At 46.9% G+C, this 26,351-nt stretch overlaps 1 protein-coding gene across 1 annotated transcript in view; it reads left to right on the top strand.

Moving 5' to 3' along the window:
* Positions 1-26,351, top strand: part of unc5a (unc-5 netrin receptor A) — a 900,708-nt gene that overhangs the window by 651,383 nt on the left and 222,974 nt on the right. The window contains exon 6 of the mRNA XM_072512209.1: positions 3,896-4,063. Within this exon, the coding sequence (XP_072368310.1) occupies positions 3,896-4,063 (168 nt within the window). The remainder of the gene's footprint in view (positions 1-3,895; positions 4,064-26,351) is intronic.

A 26,351-nucleotide genomic window follows, 5' to 3' on the forward strand; every position in this document is an offset into this window, starting at 1 on the left:
AAAAATTTGAATACTAAATAAAGTCCTGCTTTTGTTGTGCTTTTGTGCCTGACTTCGTTTCGATGAGAATGTATTTTGGTAGCAGCCATCCATTGTCAAAAGAGACATTAGAAAACGTAAAAAGCTGAAAAAGAATCGATTTGCCGAGAGACTAGACAGGAAAAAGAATTGGTAAACAGAAGTCGCCCTGCTAATTGGTAGAATGAGCTTAAAGCAGAGTGGCAAAATTGCCTTTTCCATATAAGCCCACCAGGTCAGTTTGCCTTTACTAAGGCAGATAAAGCTACATGAAAGATTTAAAATTGCTTCAGGCTTAGCTGGAAGAAGATCTTCCTATTTCTTGTGGATGTGGAAGATCTCATGAATACCTTATCGGAAAATCTTTCCACATTGCAGTGGATTATAAATCTTTCTAGGCCATGAAAGTATTGATGAGTTGCTTTGCGGAACACAGTGGTTTTGCCTATGCCTCATGAGATTTTTATACACAATTTCACACATACTAGCAAAAAACTTGCTATCAGCAGTTACCCTGTCACAAGCTCCAACATCAATGGGTACTGAAACAGATTGTCACTTCCAAACATATGTGACTGCAATTTTACAAAACAGTTCAGCTACATTGCATCGATTTAGATTAGATTTAGATTTATTGTCACATGTACCAAGATACAGTGAAAAGTATTGTTCTGCGGACAGTCCAGGCAGATTGCCCCATACATGAAAACATAGAACATGCGATAAATTCCCGAGGATACATAATGAAAATACATAAACATAGGTAGCGGGTGAAGTATTCAGTATCCAGTGCTGCAATGGAAGATTTAAAAGAATATGCTTCAAGAAAATCAGATCTAGAAGCATAAGGATGGTTGAAAAAAAGATAACGCTGGATTAACAGACTGATTCCATATTGATCCACAGCAGGAAAACTTACATTTCAGGATGGGCTTCCATTTATAAAATAATGAGCTGGCGATATAGCCTGTGGCCTTGAACAAAATAATTGCAGGACACCAAAGGACAGAAAACTGAGAGTTTGAGGTTTTGAGCCCAGTATGGGGGATGGGAGAGACGGTAAAGTGTGGGTTAGGGTTAGGATTCGGGGGAGGGGGGGTCTCACTAAATATCTACTTTTCAAGTCTGAGATTTCAAATTCCGAATTTGCATGCAAAACTATCTCGTCCATTTCAAATTCTTCAATGTACTCAAAACATTGACTTGAAGTGACTGTTGAAAAAAAGAAAGAATTTATAAATCACTGTTCATGACCTCAGGACATTCCGTAGTGTTTTACGGCCAATGAAATGCTTGTAAAGTGTAATCAATGCTGTCACGTAAGTAAGTGGCAGGCAATTTGTACATGACAAGATGATAATGACCAGACAATCTGTTTTAGTGATGTTGGGTGCGATTTGCCGGCCGCGCTGCGTCCCATTCAGGCGAATGAAGGTGCGGCTAGTAGATGCCGGGAACGGCTTCACCCGGGATCTACCCCTCGCGAGAACTAACGGGATCTCACAGGATGTTGTGATCTGAATCCCGCTCATTGTGGGTAGGATCTGAATCTGGCAAATCTGCATTTTCGAGTGAGGCAGCTAGTCTCACTCTAATATGCAGCTCGCCTGATCGACTGAGGGAGGCTTTGGGATCTAACCGCTTCACCTCAGAGACCATGGTGAGCGCTGTTCAGTCCATGTACCCCCCACAATGGGGACCAGTCGGAATGGCATCACACTGGCAGTGCCACCTGGGGGTGCCAGGTGGCACTGGCAAGGGCACAGCTAGGGTGCCAGGCTGGCATTTTTCCCATACCCGGCAGTGGGGGGCAGAGGTGCCTGGCCCTTGTGAGGTGGTGTTTATGGGGGCCTGAGGATCCCCTATAGATGAGTTAGGCTTTGGGGGATCCGGACGTTGCGTCGGGGGTAGAGGTTCCCGGAATCCTCCTGCACTGAGGAGTTTTGGCGAGCGGAGCTCCTCAGTGCAGGAAATGGACTAAGTGCAGCCTCAGCGGGGCATTCCCCACTGAGGCCCAGGATTGCAACAAAATCCAGTTCAATACCATGGTCTGTCTTGGCACTGTGAGCGCCGGGAAACACCAGCTAAACGCGTTCGACACAGGATTCTTGCAATTCGGTTAGATCGCGCCCGTTGAGTGATAAGTGTATTGGCCAGCATACCAGGGAGAGCATAAAATGATGTCCATGGGATGTTTCATGTCCAGCAAAGAGCTCAGAGGCCCTTGGTTCAACACCTCAGCACGGAATGTCAGCTGAGATTTTGGCCTCTGCGGTTGGACTTTATGATTCAGCTGTGGGAGTGCTATTCACCAAGCAACAAACCTGGAGAGCCTTATTGGTGTCTGACGTTACTTTATTAACCAATTTTGTTCATCTTGAATCATAGGTTAACAAATTTAATAAGAAAACTTTGCGGCATGCTTAAATGAACAAAGTGAATGGATAAATAACAAAAGGATAATGTTGATTCATTTTTATAATCTCACATTCACATGTCTGATTGGTAATCAAAAATGATGAGATTTTTGTGCACCTCATTTGTATTTCCCATTTAAGCCTTTCAACACTATAAAAACGCCTTGGCCTTCTGTGTCAGTATTTATTTATCTCACAGTTCTTTTTTTATTGCTTCATGCTTTGGGGAATAATGTATTTTATTACTTACAAATAGAACATGTTTTTCTCTGAGTGTTTGTGAAACTGTTAATTCACTCCCTGAAAGCAGCTTTTCAAATGCTGTTTAGCAGTCAATATGATATTAATGAACTAAAGCGTCAAATGTTTCAGCAGGTGGTGCTCATTTTGTACTTGCCTTGATATGAGTGAGAAATGCAGAGTGTGCCAATAATATCAAAATAACCCAACAATAAAAGTAGCATAATTCTGTTACCGACCTACTCTATCCTGCCCACCTATTGGCTAAATTAAAGGATAAGGTCATTCGAAGAAAAATATTTTCAAGATTTCAGTATTTGTTTAAAATAACTTAAAACATTGAAGACACCACCAATAAGAGTGTAAGGATTGGTACATCAAATTATCATAATACTATGCCTGATTCAATTAAAATATGAGAATATGCAACAATTGATCCAACAGGAAATACCTTGTGGTACATTTTCTAAAGCTTGTTTTCAGTTGTTTCTAAAGCTATAATTTAATAAATATTATTTACATTATTCTGCAAATGTATGAAATATTTATCTTCAACACTTAATGCCTTTGCCAATAACATTATAGTTCCATAATAATGATGATTTTACTTCAAAAGCTGTTTCAATGGGTGAGAAGACTCTGGATGTTCTAAGGACATCATGCGGTGTGATATAAATAAAAGGCCATTTTAGCAATTGTTTAAATTTATCTTTTACACTTTCAACTTTCTGATCTTTGTCACACCCATCTGCAATGGATATGAGACAATGAATATCGGTGAGATCTTCAAAAATTAGAAAATGTATGTTGGGCGAAATGTGACTGGTGAATTGGTTTAACAATTTCATTTCTTTCAGGTGGATAAGAAAGTTAATTCAGTACACAGTGCACAGATTACTGCTTTTTTCTATCGTGAATGCTGCCATATCTTTCAAACAAAACATTATTTTCTATTGAAGCATAAAACGTGGTTTTCCTGTGCATCTGCTAAACTAATTGAACTTTTGTCAGTCAAAATTCACAAAGAGCCAGTGCACAGTGTTATTTATTACATCACATCAATGGTATTTTCCTGTAAATTAACAACATTGCATGTTTTCATTTAGTTCTATTATTATGCAGGTAATGATCCAAAATAATACAAAAACTCAGTTTGTTATATTATTAGTCCATTACATTAGTGTTTACTTGTAGTGTTTCTGATTACCCCTTTTGAACAGTAAATGGTGGTTGGTCTACTTGGACAGAGTGGTCGTCCTGTAGCACTACCTGTGGTAAAGGATGGCAGAAAAGAACACGCACCTGTACCAACCCCAGCCCTCAGAATGGTGGATCATTCTGTGATGGACAGAACAATCAGAAAACTACCTGCACCATCTTGTGTCCAGGTAAATGATTAACTTGTACTCAAGCTGCTCCTTTTAACAATGTTTACAACATGCTCCATTTGTCGATCACATTAATGTGGTGATGTGCATCAATATAAATACATGTAGGCTAGCCAGACACTAGAGGGAGCACCAGTGACATCACACACACACACTCAACCAATAGATCAAGTAGATAGGACACGACCAATAGACATTCACAATACACAAGGAGGTGACACGACCACAGGGGGGCATTACACCAACCCATATATAAAGGACACCACACATATGATCTGCCTCTTTCCAGTGGAGACAGTCAGTGAGTTGAGACACAGGGTTGATTCAATATTACACCCACCACGTGGATTGCAGCAGCTGGTTAGTCAGTCTGGGTAGCTATAGTAGGATTAGCAGGAGTGTCAAACTCAAGTAATAGAAGTGTAAATAGTTTAATGAACATGTTGAAGTTATCTCCACGTCTGAACCTTCCTTTGTCAAGTGCACCACAAGGAAGATGCTTATGTTACACCTACAACGTAACAAATCAGTTAATATTTGTGGTAATATATGATGACAGAAAAGATGGAATACGAGCTAAGAAGTTGAAAAAAAACAATCAATTGTAGAACATAATAACAGAACTAGATGCATTACAAACTAGTTAAAATATATAAAGCTTTATAGAAATTTGGTTAAATTAGTTGGAGAAACAATTAAACTGCTAATTGTCAACCCTTCTTACTATCTATGCCTTTGACACCAGATTAAGCGGATGATATTTGGTATCATTACGTGGCTTCAACCTGCCACACCAACATGGACACTCCTCAACCATTTGTGCACTGGCCAAGACATTTGTGCAGCAAATCGCCACAAGTTAGGTGGATTGGCCATGATAAATTGCCCTTAATGTCCAAAATTGTCCTTAGTGTTGGGTGGGGTTACTGGGTTATGGGGATAGAGTGGAGGTATTGACCTTGGGTAGGGTGCTCTTTCCAAGAGCCGGTGCAGACTCGATGGGCCGAATGGCCTCCTTCTGCACTGTAAATTCTATGATAATCTATGACAAGTGGGCCTTTCAGGGAGCCTGGACTACAGCTGTGTAGTCAATGTCTCACACCATGGAAGACTGCCGCCCTGACAAAATTCAGCGGAGGGCTCAGAGAGCTCCATTTAGTAACTGAAATGAAATGAAAATCGCTTATTGTCACGAGTAGGCTTCAATGATGTTACTGTTAAAAGCCCCTAGTCGCCACATTCCGGCGCCTGTTCAGGGAGGCTGGTACGGGAAGACTGCGGAAGCTCTTGCTTGGCTTGCATATTACTGCGCTGAACCTTTGTCCGGGGTCCCTACAATACGAACACTCCTCCTGAATCTAAGAATCTGCCCGGTCCAGAAACAGTCCAGATACACTATAAGACCATAAGATATAGGAGCAAAATTAGGCCACTCAGCCCCTCAAATATGCTCCGCCATTCAAAAATTGTTAATATTTTTCTCATCCCCATTCTCCTGCCTTTTCCCCATAACCCCTGATCCCCTTATTAATCAAGAATGTATCTATCTCTGTCTTAAAAATAATAGATGAAAAGAATAAAACACAATTGCTGGAGATTTTTTTTATCAAAGACAGAAAATACTGGGAGTGCAAAATAAATAGGAAGACAGATTAATGCTGCAGTGGTCACATCTCAAATATTAATCCATTTTTCTGTTCCAGGTGCTGACTAACTTGCTGCACACTTCCATAATGTTTTTGTTTTTTCCAATGAAATTTAAGAAATAAATAGTTGATTTAAGGCAATGCCCTGATAACTAAAAAATCTATTTAATATATAGTATGTATTGTGCCTTATATATAGATGTATATATTAAATAAATGTATCGAGATATTTCATTGCTTGTCTGTATATATCTACATGAATGAGAGCAAATGGACCAAAAAGCAAAAGTTAATGAAATGTTACCAGTAATCTCCTCAGGCAATTCCCCACTGATTCTTTTTTTATTAATAGTAATTGAGGGTATAAATTGTGAATAAATGCTTTCTTCATTTTTCTGGAAAAGTAATATTGATGACAATAATGATTTTTCCAACAAGGAAGAAATGTAATTACTAATGTGTTACTTCTAACAGCCTTTTATCATTTTGCCCTGTGATACGCAAGCCGCAGTGGCTACCCACTGAATCAATCTCTTTCATGCAGAATTTAGAAACTGTCAGATTCTCAGGCTATTTAGCTTTCACCCAGCACACTTTTCACTCGGCTTTTTATTTTGAAGAAGGCTTAGAGAGGGGGGTTCACCAGGCCGGGAGAGGTCATTGGCACTGGGACTGTACAAGCCCTGGAGAAAGTAAAGAGCCCACAGACAGAGAACTAGAGGAATCGCATGTGACTCCTAGAAGCTGTTGATCAACTTTTTTGCAAGATAATCTGCCTACCCGAGGCACCATCATCTGCATTGGAGGGGATGGTCCCAGGGTGGCAGTGCCAAAACAGCTTCTCAGCCAGTAAGCTGGGTTGAAGCATCAGGGGAAAGTGCAGGGAGAGGACGTTCAAATATAAATGTACAAAACTACAATCACAGCACAGCTTATCTTCATATTACTGGATGGGAGAACAACAACAACTTGAATTTGTCGAGCACCTTTAACATAATTAAGTCTCTCAACGTGCTTTCCAGGAGTTTTCTCCAACAGAATTGGACACCTATCCACATAGTGAGACAGTTGGAGATGAGATTTGGGAAGTGCCTTAAAGGAGGAATGAGAGGTAGAACTGGGCCATCCAATTATCAATCCAACATTCAGACAAAGACATGAGTAATTGTTGCAGCTTCACCGGGGAAGGCAGATATTTGTGCAGATGTGGATGGAGCAGGTCCAAGGCCACAGATGTAGGGTATAGAGCTGGAATGCTCTAAACTATCAGGAGCAAGAAAGAGAACAGCAACTAACCTCTGAGACAGGGTCATAAATAGTCTTCCGATTGAAATTAGGCCACGTGGGGTTGTGAACCAGTGGGACTGGGTAGCAAGAAACCTCCCAATACAGAAGCCAGGACAATGGAAAGATGTGTACACATGTGGATGGAAACTCCCTGGTGGGATTCTCCGTCGGCCGATGCCGGAATCGGGAAATGGGATTGGGCGGAGAATCGGTTCCAACCCCGAATCGCAGCAGGCGCCGATTTCACACCAAATCGCAGTTCTGTCGCTTCGACAGCGGCGGCAATGCGTTCCAAAATGCACGTACAATAAACGCCTTTGGCATATCATTAGTGGACCTGACCCGATATTCTGCAGGCGCTCAGTGATTCTCAGCCTCCAATGGTCAGAATTCCCGATGGCGAGGTTCAGTTGTGCTTTTAAAAATCATGAAACAGGCACCGTGGCTGCTGAAGGAGAGAGTGGGTACAGAAAGTGTCTAATATCACCATAGTGTGCTTACGGTTGTGCCACTGGCCAGGGGGGGCTTCTGCCAGGGCCAGGGGGAATGGCGGGGTATGGCCAGGAGATCGACAGTGGGGTTGGGGTGGACGGGCATGGAACACCATTGCCGCAGCCATGCAGCTGCGCATGCCGCTGACTGCCCACTATGAACTTAGGGCCGTGGGTCATATGGATGTCCCTCCCTCCCAAGTGTTCTCTAGTCCGAGCCAACCCATCAGCGGAATTGGCGTGCTCCAGCGCAACCTGTGCCATCTTGGTGTCTGGGATGGTGCGTGTGGGGAGTGCAGTGTGTACATGCGGCGACAGGTTGTCAGCCTCCTGAGTGTCAATCGCGAAACCGGCGAATCCCGCACCGTTTCTCGATCGTGTTCCACCTGGCGCAGGTGCTAGCCCCTCAACAGTCTCCCAATCGGTCCAGTTACAGCGCCAGTTTTGATGTCATGGCAGCCCATGAATCCTACCCCGGCATCAACACTTAGTCTCAGGAACGGAGAATCCTGCTGCCTAACTCCCAAGCTCCCCCTTCAGTTTACTGATTGCACACATTCAGCAAGGGTAAGTGTGATACCAACAGCATTTAATGTATAAATGCTAAAAAGCACAAGGAATTCTAAAGGTTAAGGCTATAAACCAATGAAGGAAATGAACTGCAGAATAATTGCATAAAACAATTGTGTCCCAAAAGAAACCTGCAAAGCGTATAGGCCCTTTGAAGAAATGTTTTCACTAGGAAAATTCCATTAGTGACATGAATTTTCGAGTAGTTGTCAAATAAACTTGGCTTGGGCTGAACGTTGCAAACCTTTCACACTCGTGTAGAATTACTCAGAATTCGTGGGAATGGACTACAGGAGGAAGAGCAACAGATATTTGCCCATTAAACTGACAAGAGGAGGCAATTGACACACTGAGATCCAATTAAACTGAGATTATAAAAGGAGACAAGAGAGATCCGGCACCAAGAATTGGTTTGAGCAAACCAAATAGCAACGTTCAAAGATCAAAAAGAATTTCCATTCATGCTTTGGACACCCATTTGTGATCAGAGCAGTCGGGAATCGGTGCAGACACATTGGGCGGAATTCTCCGACCCCCCCCCCCCCCCCCCCCCCGCCGGGTCAGAGAATCGCGGGGGTGCGGCGTGAATCCTGCCCGCCGCTCCGACGCCGGCCGCCAAATTCTCCGGCGCCGGTTTTTGGGCAGGGGCGGGGATCGCGCCACGCCGGTCAGGGGCCGTTGGCAGCGGCCCCCCTGGCGAATCTCCGGGCCCCGATGGACCGAGCGGCCACCCGTTTTCGGCCAGTTCCGCCGGCATGGATGAGACAAGGTCCATACCGGTGGGACCTGGCTTGGAGGGCGGCTTGCAGAGTCCTCAGGGGGGCACGGGGGGATCCGGCCCCGGGGGGGCTCCCCACGGGGGGGTTGGCCTGCGATCGGGGCCCACCGATCTGCGAGCAGGCCTGTGCCATGGGGGCACTCTTTCCCTCCGCGCCGGCCTCTACAAGGCTCTGCGATGGCTGGCACAGAGAAGAAACCCCCTGCGCATGCGCAGGAAACACGCCAGCGGTTCTGCGCATTCACCAGAACACGCTGGTGGTCCTGCACATGCGCCAACTCGCACCGGCCGGCGGAGGCCCTTCGGCACCTGTTGGCGCGACGCCAACCCCTCCAACACCAGCCTAGCCCCCGGAAGAGTGGAGGATTCCGCACCTTCCGGGCGACCCAACCCCGGAGTGGTTCATGCACTCTTTGGCGCCGGTACGGCCCGCCCCGCCAATGGCAGGAGAATCCCGGCCATTGCATTTCTCTACAGGATTTGGGAGAGGGGAAAGATCCTGAGATAGAAAACTGATCCAATGGTAAGGCTGTCAACAACAGGGACAGCCCAGTAAATTCACTCTCACCACACCATCCTCACCCACTAATATTCACCAACCCAATGGGTTGGAGCTCAGGGTGGAGGGTTGTTGGGGGAAGGGGGGAGGGGGGGGGGGGCAGGGGGGGAATAGTTTAGTTGAGGAGTGCATTGCAGTGTTGTACATCACTTAGGGAAGCTGGGAGTGCATAATCATAATAATCGCTTATTATCACAAGTAGGTTTCAATGAAGTTACTGTGAAAAGCCCCTAGTCGCCATATTCTGGCGCCTGTTCGGGGAGGTGGATACAGGAACTTAACCCGCGCTGCTGCCTTGTTTTGCATTACAAGCCAGCTATTTAGCCCACTATGCTAAACCAGCCCCTATAAGAATGTTCCTGAGCAGAGACCAAGAAAATGTCCATTCTTGGCTGAGAAACATTTGGATGATGATTTCAGGGATTTTGCAGGAAAAGGATACGACAGGAGCCACAACCTCTAGGGCCTGGTTTAGCACAGCGGGCTAAACAACTGGCTTGTAATGCAGAACAAGGCAGCAGCGTGGGTTCAATTCCCGTACCGGCCTCCCCGAACAGGCGTCTGAATGTGGCGACTCGGGGCTTTTCACAGTAACTTCATTGAAGCCGACTTGTGACAATAAGTAATTATTATTATTAGTATTAAGACAATGCAAAGCCTGCCTGGAAATGTGCAGCAGGTGGCCAGGCCGTATGGCATAATCTAGAGCCCTCTTGTGGCAACAGGGGTGAGTGGCAGCTGAAGAAATCTTTGCTTATGCCTCACAGAACTGGCAAGATATCATCTGTATTGTGCAGGATTTGGCTGGTGATTGATGTTCAGGCCTATGGTTAAAAAAAAGGTAGGTAATCACCTGGCTATCTTCGTGCAACCCTTTAGCTCTAAAGTAGAAACCTAGCAAGTTGAATGAAAATAAATGGCTCACTTTGCCTTGTCTTTATGGCAGAGTACTGAATGATCTGGCCAGGTAAAAGGACATTAATGATCCCGGAAAGGAGAGAAAAACAACGGATCTGGCTGAAGTTACCTGATTCTCCTTTGGAATGAGACAACAGCTAAGAAATTGGTGCAGTGATGATCTTTTGAGACACATTAATTTCTGACTTGAACTTCAGAGAACTCTGCAGGGCGATGCAGAACCCTCTCACATTTTTGGAGTGAATTACCAGTTCCTTATGCAGAATTTGACGCAAATATTCAAATGAAGGCTGGATTCTCCGATTTTGCGGCTGAGGAGAATAGAAAACCGGCGTCAAACCGGTGCCGCCACCAATTTGAGCGTCAGAAGGGATTCTCCTCACAATCGTCGATTCCAATATCGAGGTCGGGCAACGGAGAATCCCGCCCAAGGATTCGCCGGTTTCGCGATTGACACACAGGAGGCTGAAAAGCTGCAGCCGCACATACGCACTTCACTCCCCACACACACACACCATCCCAGCCAACAAGATGGCAGCAAGACGCACGGCCCCACGCTTCACGGATGCCGAGCTGGAGACCCTACTGGACTTGGTGGAGGAGAGGCAGATGACACTGTACCCCGGTCTGGGAAGGAGGCTGCCAGCCGCCGCCATTCACTGTAACTGGGCGCAGGTGGCAGAGACAGTGAGCGCCGTGGGCAACACCATCCACACCGTCCAACAGTGCCAGAAAAAACTGCACGACTGCTCAGGGCGGCCAGGGTGAGTAGGCAGCACTGTGGCCCTGGCAGTAACCTGCGTCCCACACACCCGTAACCCTACCCCCCCCCCGACAACCCGGAGGGCAGCCGAACCCCCACCCTGTACCACATGCCGGTACCCATACCAGCCGCCATGGCCGGGTGCCCTGGCCACTGTGGCCACCATGAACCCACCCCCTGGGCTGCATGCATCAGACTATCTAGCACTGTCATTTTCTGTTTGCACCACCCCACCCCTCAGATGACCAGCAGGCGGCCGCACACAACCGCCTGGGGCAGGAGAAGACTGGAGCGGACCACCGAACTTGCGGTCCCTCACCATGGCAGAACAGAGGGCCCTGGGTGTGGTCAGCAACCCAGAGCAAAGGGAGGTCGCTGGGGTGGAGCAAGGAAGTGAGACCCTGCAGAGTTGCGGTTCCCCATGACACATGTTTCAAACCACCCCCCTAAAACTGTCACCCTCACCCCCACCACCCTCACCGTCACCCCCACCCTTACCTCCACACTACCCCCCAAAACCGTCACCCCCACACCACCCTCACCCCCACCACCCTCACCGTCACCCCCACCCTCACCCCCACAAAACCGTCACCCCCACACCACCCTCATCCCCACCATCCTCACTCCCACTCCAACCCTCACAACCCCTACCCCGACCACACTCACCCTCAGTCCCCACACCACCCTCATCCCCACCACCCTCACTCTCACCCTCACACCACTCTCACCCCTGTCATGTGAGAGTACCTTTAAGAAATGGGTGTTTAAGAATGTACTTTTAAGAAATGGAGCTGCTCATGTTACTGGAGTGATGTCAGAGTGTGGGTGGAGCTGAGCTCTTCTTCTGCTTTTTAGTTTCAGTTTGAGAAAAAGCTTGATCTGTCTGTGTTTTTCCAGTGAGCTGCATCTGGAGTTAAAACAAAGGGTTGTACTGTTGATCTCTGCCATCCAAAGACTATCTATAGATCATTTGGTGAACCCAGAATTGTAAAAGGTCTCAGTATTGAATGTAAACCTAATGGGCTCCTGTTTGAAGGTTTGTTAAGTCTTTTGGATATTAAAAGGACAGCTTACAGGGTTACTTAGTGTTGTAGTCATGGGGTTGTATTTGAATTAATGGTTGCTTAGGTGTTCACTGTTTGTTTTAAAAACGGTTTACTTGCGTTCATAGAATAAGCATTGTTTTGCTTTCAAAAATACTTTTCCATTTCTGCTGTACCACACCTGTAGAGGGGGCCGTGTGCTCCGCATACCACAATCTATTAAACGTTGTGGGTCAGGTGAACTCCATTATACACTTTGGGGTTTTTTAAACCCTGGCCCATAACAAATTGGGGACTCGAGGGGGGTAAAGGTCTGTCGATTGGATTGGCTTAGTGAACTTAAAGACAGTGAGGGGTGAGCATATTGTGGTTGCTTTTCAGGTGTTGTATTCTAGTTTAAGTAGGGAGTGTGTTGTGGACAATGGCTCTTTCAGAGGCTCAGAAGTTTTTGGGGTGGAGATGGTTACACGCAGTCCGTTACGGACATAGACAAAAAGCAGACTGTTAAATTTGGCAAAAACATTGCTGTTAACATTACCTGACAAAATGTGAAAAGATGAGGTAATTATGGCAGTTTCTAAGCATTTAAAGTTGCCTGAGATACAGTTTGACTCATTGGAAATGGCAAAAATTCAGTTACAAATTAAACAAATGGAACATGAGAAAGAATTAAAGCAGCTTGAATACGAAAGTGATAGAGTGGAAAAAGAAAGAGAAAGGGAGATACAGATCAGGGAAAAAGATAAAGAGAGAGAGAGTTTGAACTTCAGAAAGTGGCCATGAAACATGACAAGTCAGTTAAAATTGGTAGACGTAAAGGGAAACGTACAGTTGGATGATAGTGATAAGGATAGTGAGAAAGAGCATCGTAGTCAAATGCTTGGTGGGGATCTATTTATATATGTCCAAGCATTGCCAAATTTTGATGAGAAGGAGGTAGAAGCCTTTTTCATATCATTTGAGAAGGTAGCTAAGCAAATGAAATGGCCACAGGACATGTGGGTATTACTGATTCAAACAAAGCTGGTAGGTAGGGCTAGTGAAGTGTTTGCATCACTACCGGAGGAGGTATCTGAGTCGTATGAGGAGGTGAAAAAATCCATCTTAGGTGCATGTGAACTAGTGCCTGAAGCCTACAGAAAAAGATTTAGAAATTTAAGGAAACATACATGGAGTTTGAAAGGATCAAACAGAGTAATTTTGATAGGTGGGTAAGGGCTTTGAAAATAGACCAAACACATGAAGCTTTCAGAGAAATTATACTTTTGGAGGAGTTTAAAAATTCAATTCCTGATGTAGTGAGAACTCCTGTGGAAGAACAGAGGGTTAAAACTGCGAGATTAGATGCAGAAATGGCAGATGATTATGAATTAGTTCATAAATCAAAGTTTGGTTTCTGACATCAGTTTCAGCATGTGAGGGATAGAAACTGGTGACATGAGAAATACTCAAGTGGTAAAGGTAAAGGTGATCTGATGGGAGATAATAAGGAGAGTGTACCTCAGATTAAAAAACAAATCCAGGACAGTGGAAAAGAAATGAAAAGTTTCAAATGTTTTCACTGTAATAAACTAGGCCATGTAAAATCACAGTGTTGGTGGTTGAAGAAAAGCACTGGGAAGGCTGATGTGGTAAAACAGGATAAACAGGTTTGTTAAAGTGGTAAAGGAAAGCCCAAGTGAAATGAAGGATGTGCAAACGATTGTACAGCTTGATCAAGAGGTGATTGATAAGAATGTGCCAGATCTCTTTAAAGAATTTACTTGTGTGGGTAAAGTTTACTCAGGTGTATCAGGAGGAGCAGGTAAAGAAGTCACAATTTTAAGAGATACGAGAGCTAGTTAATCTTTAATGGTAAGATACGAGGAGTTATGTAGTTTGGGAAGAATGTTGCCAGAAAAGGTGGTAATATGTGGAATTCAGGATGAGAGGAGTAGTGTTCCATTATATAAGGTAAGGTTGGAAAGTTCAGTGAAGAGTGGTAGTAGGAGTAATAGAGAAACTATTTTGTTCAGGAATACAGTTTATCTTGGGTAATAATATAGCTGGATCGCAAGTGGGAGCAATGCCTACTGTGGTTGATAAGCCAGTGGAAAATCAGTCAACTGATGTGTTGAAGGACGAGTATCCTGGGATTTTTCCGGATTGTGTAGTAACAAGGTCACAAAGTCACATGTTAAGACAAGAGGAGAAATCAAAGAGTGAAGATGAAGTTGAAGTGCAATTATCAGAAACGATTTTTGATCAGATGGTTGAAAAAGAACAAGAACAGGTGGAGGATAAGGCGGATATTTTTAGCTCAGGAAAATTGGCGGAGTTACAACAGAAAGATGTAGAAATAAAACGGATGTATCAGAAAGTATATACGGAAGAGGAATCTGGGTGTATACCAGAGTGTTATTACTATAAAGGTGATGTATTGATGAGAAAATGGAGACCTGTACATATGCAGGCGGATGAAAAGTGGGCAGATGTTGATCAAGTAGTATTGCCGGTAGGGTATAGAAAGGAGGTGTTGCGAGTTGCACATGAGGTACCAGTGGGAGGTCATTTGGGAATAAGGAAAACTCAAGCTAAAATCCAAAAACATTTTTATTTGCCTGGACTACATAAAGATGCAGTTAAATTTTGTCAATCATGTCACATATGTCAAGTGATAGGGAAACGTCAAGCAGTGATAAAACCAGCACCCTTAATACCCATTCCAGCATTTGAGGAACCTTTTACAAGGGTCCTAATTGATTGTGCAGGACCGCTTCCTAAAACAAAAAGTGGGAATCAATATCTTTTGACTATAATGGATGTGTCTACTAGGTTTCCAGAGGCCATTCCAGTACGTAATATTACAGCTAAAAAGATTGTGGAGGATTTACTTAAATTCTTTACTAGATATGGACTAGCCACAGAAATTCAATCGGATCAAGGATCAAATTTTACCTCACGGTTATTCAAAGAAGTTATGGATAGCTTAGGAATAATACAATTTAAATCAACTGCGTACCATCCAGAATCGCAGGGAGCGTTTGAAAGGTGGCATCAGACAGTAAAGACAATGTTGATGGCTTATTGTCAAGATTATCCAGAGGTTTGGGATAAAGGAATTCCATTGGTACTGTTTGCAATTAGGGATGCACCAAATGAGTCAACCAAATACAGCTCTTTTGGACTAATTTTTGGTCATGAGGTAAGAGGACCACTTAAATTGATTGAGGAAAAATTGGTGAGTGAGAAATCGGAAATTACGTTATTGGATTACATGTCAAATTTTAGGGAACGATTACATAGAGCAGGTGAATTGGCTAGATAACATTTAAAAGTTGCACAAAATGTGATGACTAGGGTAGCGGACAAGAAATCCAAAGTTTGTTGTTTTGCCAGTGGAGATAAAGTTTTAGTGTTGTTACCAGTGGTAGGTGAACCTTTAAAAGCTAGGTTTTGTAGACCTTATCAGATTGAAAGGAAATTAAGTGAGGTGTATTATATGGTAAAAACACCAGATCGAAGGAAGAATCACCGAGTGTGTCATGTGAATATGCTTAAAAGGTGCTTTGAAAGGGAAGGAGAGAAAAAGGAGGAGGTTTTAATGATTCTAACTCAAAGTGACAAACCAAATCAAGATGACTAAGAATTTGACATACCTCAAATTAAATTGAAAAATGAGGATGTTCTTAAAAATTGGGATAAATTGTTGAGTTACCTTCCAGAGGAAAAACAGACTGACCTGAAAGAGTTATTCATATCACATGGGCAAGTTTGTAGAGATAAATTGGGAAGTACTAAAATGGCTATACATGATGTAGATGTGGGAACTGCTGTTCCAATCAAACAACATCCATATAGACTTAACCCTTTAAAATTGGCACAGGTTAACAAAAAGATTGAGAGTATTCTTAAAAATGGCATAATTGAAGTGGGTTGCAGCGAATGGAGCTCACCCATAGTGATGGTACCAAAACCGGATGGTACCCAACGGTTGTGTGTGGACTATAGAAATGTTAATGCAGTTACAAGAACATACTCTTATCCTATCCCACGTTTGGAGGATTGCATTGAGAAAGTGGGACAATCAGCTTTTATTTCCAAATTGGATTTATTTAAAGGTTACTGGCAGGTACCTTTATCCGAAAGGGCGAAGGAGATTTCAGCTTTTGTGACTCCAGATGGTATATACCAATTCAAAGTTATGCCATTTAGCTTGAAAAACGGCCCAGCCACATTTCAACGGTTAACGAACAAAGTTGTTTCAGGATTACCCAATTGTGCGGTATGCACTGACGATCTGGTAATTTTCAATCAGGCATGGAAAGAACATTTAAAACATCTGATGGAGTTATTCGATCGATTTCAGGAGGGGGGTTTGGTGATAAACCTAGCCAAAAGTGAATTTGGAAAAACCCAAGTCACTTTCCTTGGCCATACAATCGGACTTGGGTCGAATGGTCACACGGGATGTGAAACCAAAATTTATTGAGGAGTTTCCTATACCCTCAACACAAAGGGAAATAATGCGATTTCTTGGCATGAGTGGATTTGATCAAAGATTTGTGCAAAGGTTTTGTCGCATGATTGCTTCACTGATGGACTTGCTGAAGAAATGTCGAACATTTCAGTGGACAGCGGACTTTCAACAGGCATTTGACTGCCTGAAAGCTGTGATAACCAATGCTCATGTGTTGGAGAATTACAAGGGATTCTGCGATCAGATTTAACTAAAGAATCTGACTTTAAAGAGACATACCGAGGCGTAGAGAAATGGACGGATCGAGACCTTCTTGTTCAAAGAGACTGTCAATCAACAAGGATTTCAGTTGGAGGAAGAAGAACGGAAAAAATGGACTATATTATTTTCCTGTTTGCGTGTGTTGTTTTTTGAAACGAACAAGTATATTTACTGTGTGCATTTCTTAAAGGATAGTGCAAAGGTGAAAAATGAAACCATCTTGAAGTTGATGGGGTTTTTGTCTTGGGGGGAGGTGTCATGTGAGAGTACCTTTAAGAAATGGGTGTTTAAGAAATGTACCTTTAAGAAATGGAGCTGCTCATGTTACTGGAGTGATGTCAGAGTGTGGGTGGAGCTGACCTCTACTTCTGCTTTTTAGTTTCAGTTTGAGAAAAAGCTTGGGTGTGCCTGTGTTGTTCAATAAGCTGCATCTGGAGTTTAAACAAAGGTCTGTACTGTTGATCTCTGTCATCCAAAGACTATCTATGGATCATTTGGTGAACCCAAAATTGTAAAAGGTCTCCGTATTGAATGTAAACCTCATGGCCTCCTGTTTGAAGGTTTGTTAATTCATTTGGATGTTAAAAGGACAGCTTACAGGATTACCTAGTGTTGTAGTCTTTGGGGATTTATTTGAATTAATGGTTGCTTAGATGGTCACTGTTTGTTTTAAAAATGGTTAACTTGCGTTCATAGAATAAACATTGTTTTTCTTTCAAAAATACTTTTCCATTTCTGCTGTACCACACCTGTAGAGGGGGCCGTGTGCTCCCCATACCACAATCAATTAAAAGTTGTGAGTGACGTGACCTCCATGATGCACTTTGGGGTTCTTTAAACCCTGGCCCATAACACCCCCCACCAACCTCACCCCCACCATCCCCACTCCCGCCCCGGCTCACGGTGTAATCATGCATTATGTCTTGTGTCTTGCAAGACTTGTTTACGATGGGACCGGCCAACTGGTGTCCCACGGCCCCAGTCAGTGCCACAGCCGGAGCCCCACCGTGAGCCAAGCAGCGACGCTGAGAGCAGCTCAGACGCAGCCCTCCATCCGAGACTCAGGACACCCTGGAGCTCGGGTCGGAGGATGGCACTGACTTCCTGTCACAGCTGTCTCCAACACCCTCCATCATCCCAGAGACACTCAGCTCATTTGAGCAATTTAGTGAAGAGACTCCTGGGACACTATCTGGTGTGCACCACACATTTGACCTAGTACAGCAGATCGAGGTAGGAATAACCGAGGGGGCAGACAGTCGGAGGGTGGGCTGACCCCAGGGACTAGCAGCCTTGAGACAGGTTTTGGGCTTCTGGAATGGACAGTCCATCGATTGTGGAGATAGAGTCGCAGAGCCAGGGATTACATGAGGAGTTGTCGGCGAGCATTCAGTACCTGCAGGCACAGCTGGAGGAGGCCAATGGCGTGCAGGAGCAGGCAATGGTGCCGACCATGCATGCCACCCAGGCCAACACCGCACGCTTGGCATCCGCTGTGGAGGCATTGGGAGCGACGGTTTGGGCTATGGATCAGCATGTCCGAGGCCTGGACATTCTGTGCAGGTGCTGGCAAGGCCAAGGGCAGGGTTGCTGCCTCGCAGGCAGCCATGTGCCAGAGCAACCTGGAAACCACAGGCAGAGGCCGATGTGGCGCAGTCACAGAGGGAGGTGGCCCAGTCCCAGAGGGAAGTGGCGCAGACACTGGCTGATGTGAAACAAATCCAGAATGTGGTGACACGGTCAATGGGTGATGTGGTGCAATCCTAGACGGAGATTGGCCACTCCCTGTGCTCCATGGCCACGAGCATACAGACCCTGGTCGAGACCAGAGTGGGCCTTCAGGACTGGCAGAGCCAGGCGGCGGGGGAACCTCGGGGCTTAGGTCTGATTGCATCCCCATCCCATGGAGTAGCCCGGGGGCCATTGGGCACCCCGAGGGAGGAGGAGGTGATGGGGCCCTCAGGGGTGGTGCCGGAACACCAGAGTACCTCGGACTTCCCCCCTCCTGTCCCTGGTACTTCTGGTGGGCAGTGGGCAGAACAGGGTGGCACCACACCACCTGGGACGCCTGAGCGCAGCCGGACCCATCAAATACCGGTCGCCCCAGAAGACAACCGCCAATGGGGACCCAGGTCGCAGGGCGGGAATCACAGCAGGCCGCCTGTTGCAGAGCACCGCTCGATCATGCCCCTGGTCGCTGTATGGGTAGCGTTGTAGCCGGGAATTGCGTTGGTCTGTGGCCTCCGGATAGGTGTCATCAGCCACGAACGCAGTGGATAACCCCTATCGCCCAGGAGTCAAGTGTGGCCTAGCATCTGCAGGTGCTCGTAAGGGAACATGTAACCCATCGATCACCCCCTAGACTAGGGCATCCTGTTGATGGCGACAAACCCTGCTGCTCTGGCAATCTGGTGGACTCAGTCCACATTTAAATGGATGTATTGAGTCGCCTGGCCATATAGGGCCTCCTGTGCACCGAGTTCTGTGAGATCCCGGACAGCTCCCCACTCAAGGGCTGGAAGGACACCATGGTATAAAAGTTCAGGGCAACCATCACCTTGACGGCCACCGGGAGCTCGTGTGTCCCCCTATACCACCGCAGTGCCAGGTGTGCCATGATCTGGCAGATATGTTGCACTGTCTCCCTGCTCAAGTACAGCCACCTTCAGAAACAGGAGATGTTGCCGACAATGTGTGGCACCCAGGCCAACAGTAAATGGATGTCGTCCAGGATGTAACTCCTGGAGCAAGATGTTAGGGCCAGTGTCAGGATGTCCAAGCTTTGAGGCATGCTATTGAAGGCTGAGGCACAGGATAGGGGATCCTAGTCACAGAAGGACATGTCCCAGGCTTAGATGGACAATGCTGTGTTGCTCCAGAACTTGGCCCTTTCACAAAGGATCATGGCTGGGGGTATTGAGGCATTGGCCAGGCGCTGACTGACCTTGACCAGTCACAGACGGACATATCACAGTCACAGAGAGACATGTCACAGGCACAAAGGGACATGTTGCAGGCACAGAGGGACATGACCGAAACAGTGAAGGGCATGACCGAGGCTATGAGGGACATGGTTCACTCGCTGAGGGACATGACCCAATCTCAGTGTGGCATGGCTGAGGGCATGGAGACCACAGTTCAGACGAGGGCAGGCCTCCAGGACTGGCAGTGGTGGCGCCTCCAGAGCTTACTCCGGCCTCCCCTTCATCAAATGGTGTAGCCCTGTGGGGCCAGCAAGCACCGCGAGGGAGAAGGAAGTGCTGGGGGCCCATGCTGGCACCACCCACAGGGGAGGCACTTAAATTCCTCAGCCCTTCCGAATCCTCCCACCTCACACTGGTGCATCGCTTGGGCAGTGGGCAGGAGAAATTGACACATTGTCACCTGTGACACCCTAAAGTCAGGCAGGTCAATCCAGGTCCAGGCCCTCCAGAGGAAATCCGCCAAGGGCATCATAGGGCAGAGGGTGAGGCAAACAGCAGGCCGCCACCACTCCTGATGTGCTGCCTGGAGTAATACCTAGAAGAAGCGGTGGGTGATGAAAGAGCATAGAAGATAGATAGGTTGGCATGGGTGTAGTAGATAGTAAGGGGGAAGGGCACACCTGTTGTAAATATCCACCATTAAACACTTTTGCACCACCAGTTGATCTGTCTCTAACCTCTGTCCGATGGGTGTGAAGGATGGGGGGGTGGTGGGGGGTTGCTGCAGGACGCCCATGACATGCATGAACGTCCCGCGTGGTTACGCCCTCATCAAGAAGTGACAGGGCATGGGGACAGCAGTGTGAGCCCGAATTGTATGACAGCATCCCCAGTGAGTGAGACCAAACCGTTCACAATCACCTGCAATTCCCCCCTCACCTCCCAACATATTTGCGCCCATGGGAAAGAATTGCCAGCACAGATGCAGGGTTCATCCGGACGGGCAGTGATATGTTATCTTAAAGACAGGAATCCGACTTTGTCAGACAATGAGGAGCAGCAGAGCACATCTCACAACGAGTCGCCTTCATTCTCCTCCGTCCCATGCACTGGACCACTGATACTGCCAACCAAGGGCCAACACCCTGTGTAATGCTATAGGATCCTCGGAGGGGGTGCTGTGGTAGTGGAAAGGAGTGGAAGTCTGGGGGAAATGTGGAGTGAAGGACTAAGGGATAGGGAAGGGTTGGAAGGAATAAGGGAGAGAGAAGGGGTGAGGGGCTCAGGGGAAGTGAAATCCTTGTGAGGTGGCGGGGAGTGGTTAAAGTAGGGGGAGGCATAATTGGTAAATCCGGAGGTGATGGGATTGCCCAAGTGCAGCACCCCTGGATCACACTTTGGGCGGCCTGCAATGCCAGCACAGGATCCACGCCCAGATCGTCCTGGACACAAATATCGTCCTCCTCATCGGATGAGACCTGCCGTCCTTTCACCTATGCCAACATGTTGCCCCGCTGATGAGCGATGTTATGAAGGATGCAGTAGGCCACCACGATACTCGAGACCCTCTGGGGTCTATATTGGAGTTCCCCACCAGAGTGCTCCAGGAATTAGCCGCGCACCTTGAGCAGACCAATGCCTCGCTCGATGACACTCCTGGTTGCTGTGTGAGTGTCGTCAGACCGGTTCTCTGCCTCCACATAGGCATCAGTAGCCATGGCCTCAGCGGGTAAGCCTCATCGGCCACTAGCTAACCGTTTACCCGAGGGAGCGCCTCAAACGAGCCGGGAACAAAGAACAACAAAGAACAAAGAAATGTACAGCACAGGAACAGGCCCTTCGGCCCTCCAAGTCCGTGCCGACCAAGCTGCCCGACTAAACTACAATCTTCTACACTTCCTGGGTCCGTATCCTTCTATTCCCATCCTATTCATATATTTGTCAAGATGCCCCTTAAATGTCACTATCGTCCCTGCTTCCACCACCTCCTCCAGTAGCGAGTTCCAGGCACCCACTACCCTCTGCGTAAAAAACTTGCCTCGTACAGCTACTCTAAACCTTGCCCCTCTCACCTTAAACCTATGCCCCCTAGTAATTGACCCCTCTACACCGGGGAAAAGCCTCTGACTATCCACTCTGTCTATGGATAGAGTGTAGACCTCTATCAGGTCGCCCCTCAACCTCCTTCGTTCCAGCGAGAACAAACCGAGTTTATTCAACCGCTCCTCATAGCTAATGCCCTCCATACCAGGCAACATTCTGGTAAATCTCTTCTGCACCCTCTCTAAAGCCTCCACATCCTTCTGGTAGTGTGACGACCAGAATTGAACACTATACTCCAAGTGTGGCCTAACTAAGGTTCTGTACAGCTGCAACATGACTTGCCAATTCTTATATTCAATGCCCCGGCCAATGAAGGCAAGCATGCCGTATGCCTTCTTGACTACCTTCTCCACCTGCGTTGCCCCTTTCAGTGACCTGTGGACCTGTACTCCTAGATCTCTTTGACTTTCAATACTCTTGAGGGTTCTACCATTCACTGTATATTCCCTACCTGCATTAGACCTTCCAAAATGCATTACCTCACATTTGTCCGGATTAAACCCCATCTGCCATCTCTCCGCCCAAGTCTCCAAACAATCTAAATCCTGCTGTATCCTCTGACAGTCCTCATCGTTATCCGCAATTCCACCAACCTTTATGTCGTCTGCAAACTTACGAATCAGACCAGGTACATTTTCCTCCAAATCATTTATATATACTACAAACAGCAAAGGTCCCAGCACTGATCCCTGTGGAACACCACTGGTCACAGCCCTCCAATTAGAAAAGCATGGAGTGGTCGGTTGGTGACATGCGTTCCATTGATCGCCCCTGGACAAGGCGCATGCCAGAAACGGCGGCAAGTCCTGCTGCCCAGATATCTTGTTGGGCTTGGTCCAGGTTCAAGGTGATGTCATCCAATGCCTGGGCACATTGAGCATCCGTGACAGTTGTACTACTGTGCCACCCTCAACATGTATCCCCCACTGGCCCCTTTGAGATAATGGAATCTGCACAACACTCTTTCCCCCATCAGTGTTTGGCACCCTGCCTGTGATGTGGGGAGCCTCTATCCTCACCACCCAACCCTGCCAACACCCGTCCCCTGTTAGCGATAGGCTCTGTGACCTCTGTCCTGTTTCTCCCAGTGAGGCCTACATTGGGTCTCCTCACTGGGTGAGGCTTGTGCTATCCTGCCAGGAGGATGGCAACTGGTTGTGTGGTGGAGACGTTCATACTGTGCAGCCATTCGGCACCATCCTAAGAGCCTGATGTTTGACCAAGTCCAAAAGATGGGGGTGAACGAGGGATGTGTGCGTTTGCTGCGATCCTAGCTGCAGTGTGATGTGAGGCCTGGGTTTAACACACATTGTGACAGGAAGCTGGTCAGTTTTCCTGGCCAGGGCAGGTTGGCTGGGATCAGGAATGCGTGGTAAGACAGGGCTTGGAGGCACCTTGTGATCCTCGGGTGGGCTCGCTGATAGTGTCACTGGTGAGGCTTTTACTCTGAGAGGGGCTGTGTGCCACCGATGGTTCCAGCGACCATGGTGCATGTGACCTTTGTTTGTGGTGAGCTCTGCTAATCCCCTGCTTCCTCTGCAGTGGGGTTGTACTTCTAGGAGCTCTTCGTCTTCTTGGGCAGTCCCTCAAGGTTGAGGATGACTTGCTTCCACTCCGGGGAGGTGGGTTCTGCGGTGGCTGAATATTCCAATCCTGGATCCACAGACTCAGCCAGGGTAACACGATTCCGAATAGAACATCCCGTGTCCACATAGTTGCCACCAAGTACTTACCTGCTACTCCCTGATGCCTACACCCACCAGCAAACCTGAAAAGTTGGAATAGTTTGCTTACCTCCTTGCTCCCCCTTAATGACCATGGCACCCAGGGCCCGCTCGTAAATACTTGCACCAATTCATCCCTATGTGAGTCCCGGCTGAGAGGCTGGAACACCACGGAAGGATGGAGCTTCGGACTTCCAGCCCATTAATCATATCTAAATATCATCAGAACAGCCGACGCTGATCCCTTTTTTAGGCCAACGCTTGATTCTCTGCCAGATCAGGAAACCCGCTACCGACAGTGAGCGGCAGATAGTCCAGCCTGATATATCTGACAAAATACCAATATAAATTAAAATTGGAACAGCGCAATCAAATACAGCAATTCAATTTGAGATTTCAGCACCAGCTTTCCTCAGTTCTTCTAATGTATTCCTGTTTTATAGTGGCATCAGTTAGATCAATGGTTCTTAGGATAGAAATGAGGCGCCATCTAGGCTGAAATGAATCATTTGTTTTTTTGCACTTTAACTAGGTCATGTGCATATTCCACCTTCACTCACTTCTGATTGAATTTAGGGCAAAATTTAAATGGTGGATTATCTCTCAATCTCTAAACTCAGATCCCCAGATAGACAAATCAGTTTTATTCCTCAGCAAACCAACAGAACTTTGGTGCCTTGAAATGTGTTTGTTGCCAAAAACAGTTTTAGCACAGAGGCAGATTACATCAGTTTATTCCTTCACACATTTTGGATTTACCCATTTCTGTTGCAGAACTTAATTGCATCTATTCTTGGAAGTTAGGATGAGAAGTCAAACACCAAGAGCTTAAACACTTCAAAAAAGCAGAAGCGTTGCTTGACATCTTGTTGACTTGTTGATACTTTGGATAGCTCAGCTCCACGAACACAAATACCAGACTGAAGGCATCAGTTAACAACACTTGATACTGCTCAGAATTCTTTTAAAAATTTGTTCATGTGGAGTTTGCACATTCGTCCCGTGTCTGTGTGGGTCTCGCCCCCACAACCCAAAAAAGATGCGCATGGTAGGTGAATTGGCCATACTAAATTGCCCCTTAATTGGAAAAAAAATAATTGGGTACTCTAAATTCAAAAAAGAAATTGCTCATAGGTTGTGGCTGACATCGTAAAGGCATTATTTATAACTCAGCAGTAGATGTGCTGATGGTTTAAAGAGGCAACTACATAATGAGGGTCTGGAATCATGTTTGTAGGTCAGATCAGAGAGGTAGGTCCCTTCGTGAAATATGTTGGGAAAGTAATTAGGTTATTTTTAATGCTGCCACTTTTAGAGCCATCCTATCTGGAAGCTGCGCAGATTTATTAATTTTTGTTTCACAATTTGCTATGCAAACTCATTGGGAAATTTAACTACCAAGGGGTTCAGGTGTGGGTAGCAGGCATCAGTGAAAATACCTGAGACATCGTGGCTTGGATTCTCCGATCCCACTCCAGGTCGGCGAATCGGCGGGGGTGGGGGGTTGCGAGAATCGCGCCACACCGCTCCAACGTCGGGCCAGTCGGGGGCCATTGAAAGCGTCCCCCCCGGCGATTTTCCACGCCACGACGTTCCCACCCCCCCCTCCCGGCGATTCTCCGCGCCTCGACGGGCCAAGTGCCCGCCGAGTCCCGCCAGCGCTGGTTACGTATGGTCCTACCTGGCGGGACCTTGGAGTTCTGGCTGCAGGGGCCGACCTGGTTGGGATGTCGGGGGGGGACTCGACTCTGGGGGGGGCCTCCACGGTGGCCAGGCCCACGATTGGGGCCTGCCGATCGGCGGGCGGGCTAATTCCAGGGAAGGCCTTTGTTACTCCGTACCGGGCACCTGTAGGGCTCCGCCATATTGTCCGGGGGCCGTCGCAGAGATGGCAACCCATGCGCATCCGCGGACCTGCGCTGGCCGTGGCTTGCATGCACAGACTCGCGCCGGCCGTGACGCACATGCAGAACCCGTGCTAGCTGTGGCGTGCTGGCTTTCGAGCGCCGGAGCAGCGGACACCATTCCAGCGCCATACTAGCCCCCTAGGAAGGGGTGAATGCTTGGGCCTGGTGGTCCGTTGATGCCAGAGTCGCTCGCGCCAGTTTTGACGCCGGCATCAACATTTGCCCGAGATTTCGGAGAATCCCGGCCCATGGCATTAATGCTAGAAATGGACACCTCCAATCTCCCTCCAAGGGTGCGCACAGCCTCTGAAAATGCGCACACTTCCCATTCCTGCTGCACAAGTTCTTTTCTCATGGATAACCTGTGAGGCTCAACATCTGTGCCCAGCTGTTCAGATTTTGGAATTTCCTATCCTCTGACAGAACTTCTCCATGGCTGTCCCTGCTTCCAACACCTGCTCTAACTTACGTTTGATGTGCTCAGACCATGAGATGATCTAGGACTACCTACTGCAGTACTCACCAGGGGTTGTTTGCATTGGTAGAGGGTGTGCACGAGTAATATGCTGCCAGCATGACATCCAGGGAAGAATCAAAGCAACCTTCCTGCTGATACCTGCCTCCCTGCTGAGTACGGATCTGTTCTGATGAGATTGTATATATGATCTCTCTGTTGCTAGTTCAGTATCATAGTGATTATGCCTATTGTATCAAGCTGCTTGTAATGATAAAATTCATTCAGACAAAAAGCAGCAGTTACAAAGATCAGGGGCGAAATTCTCCCCCAACGGCGGGATGCCCGCCGACTGGCGCCAAAGCCGGCGCAAATCAGACGGGCATCGCGCCGGCAAAAAG

This window comes from Scyliorhinus torazame, chromosome 7, assembly GCF_047496885.1.
Source record: "Scyliorhinus torazame isolate Kashiwa2021f chromosome 7, sScyTor2.1, whole genome shotgun sequence".
Taxonomy (NCBI): Eukaryota; Metazoa; Chordata; class Chondrichthyes; order Carcharhiniformes; family Scyliorhinidae; genus Scyliorhinus; species Scyliorhinus torazame.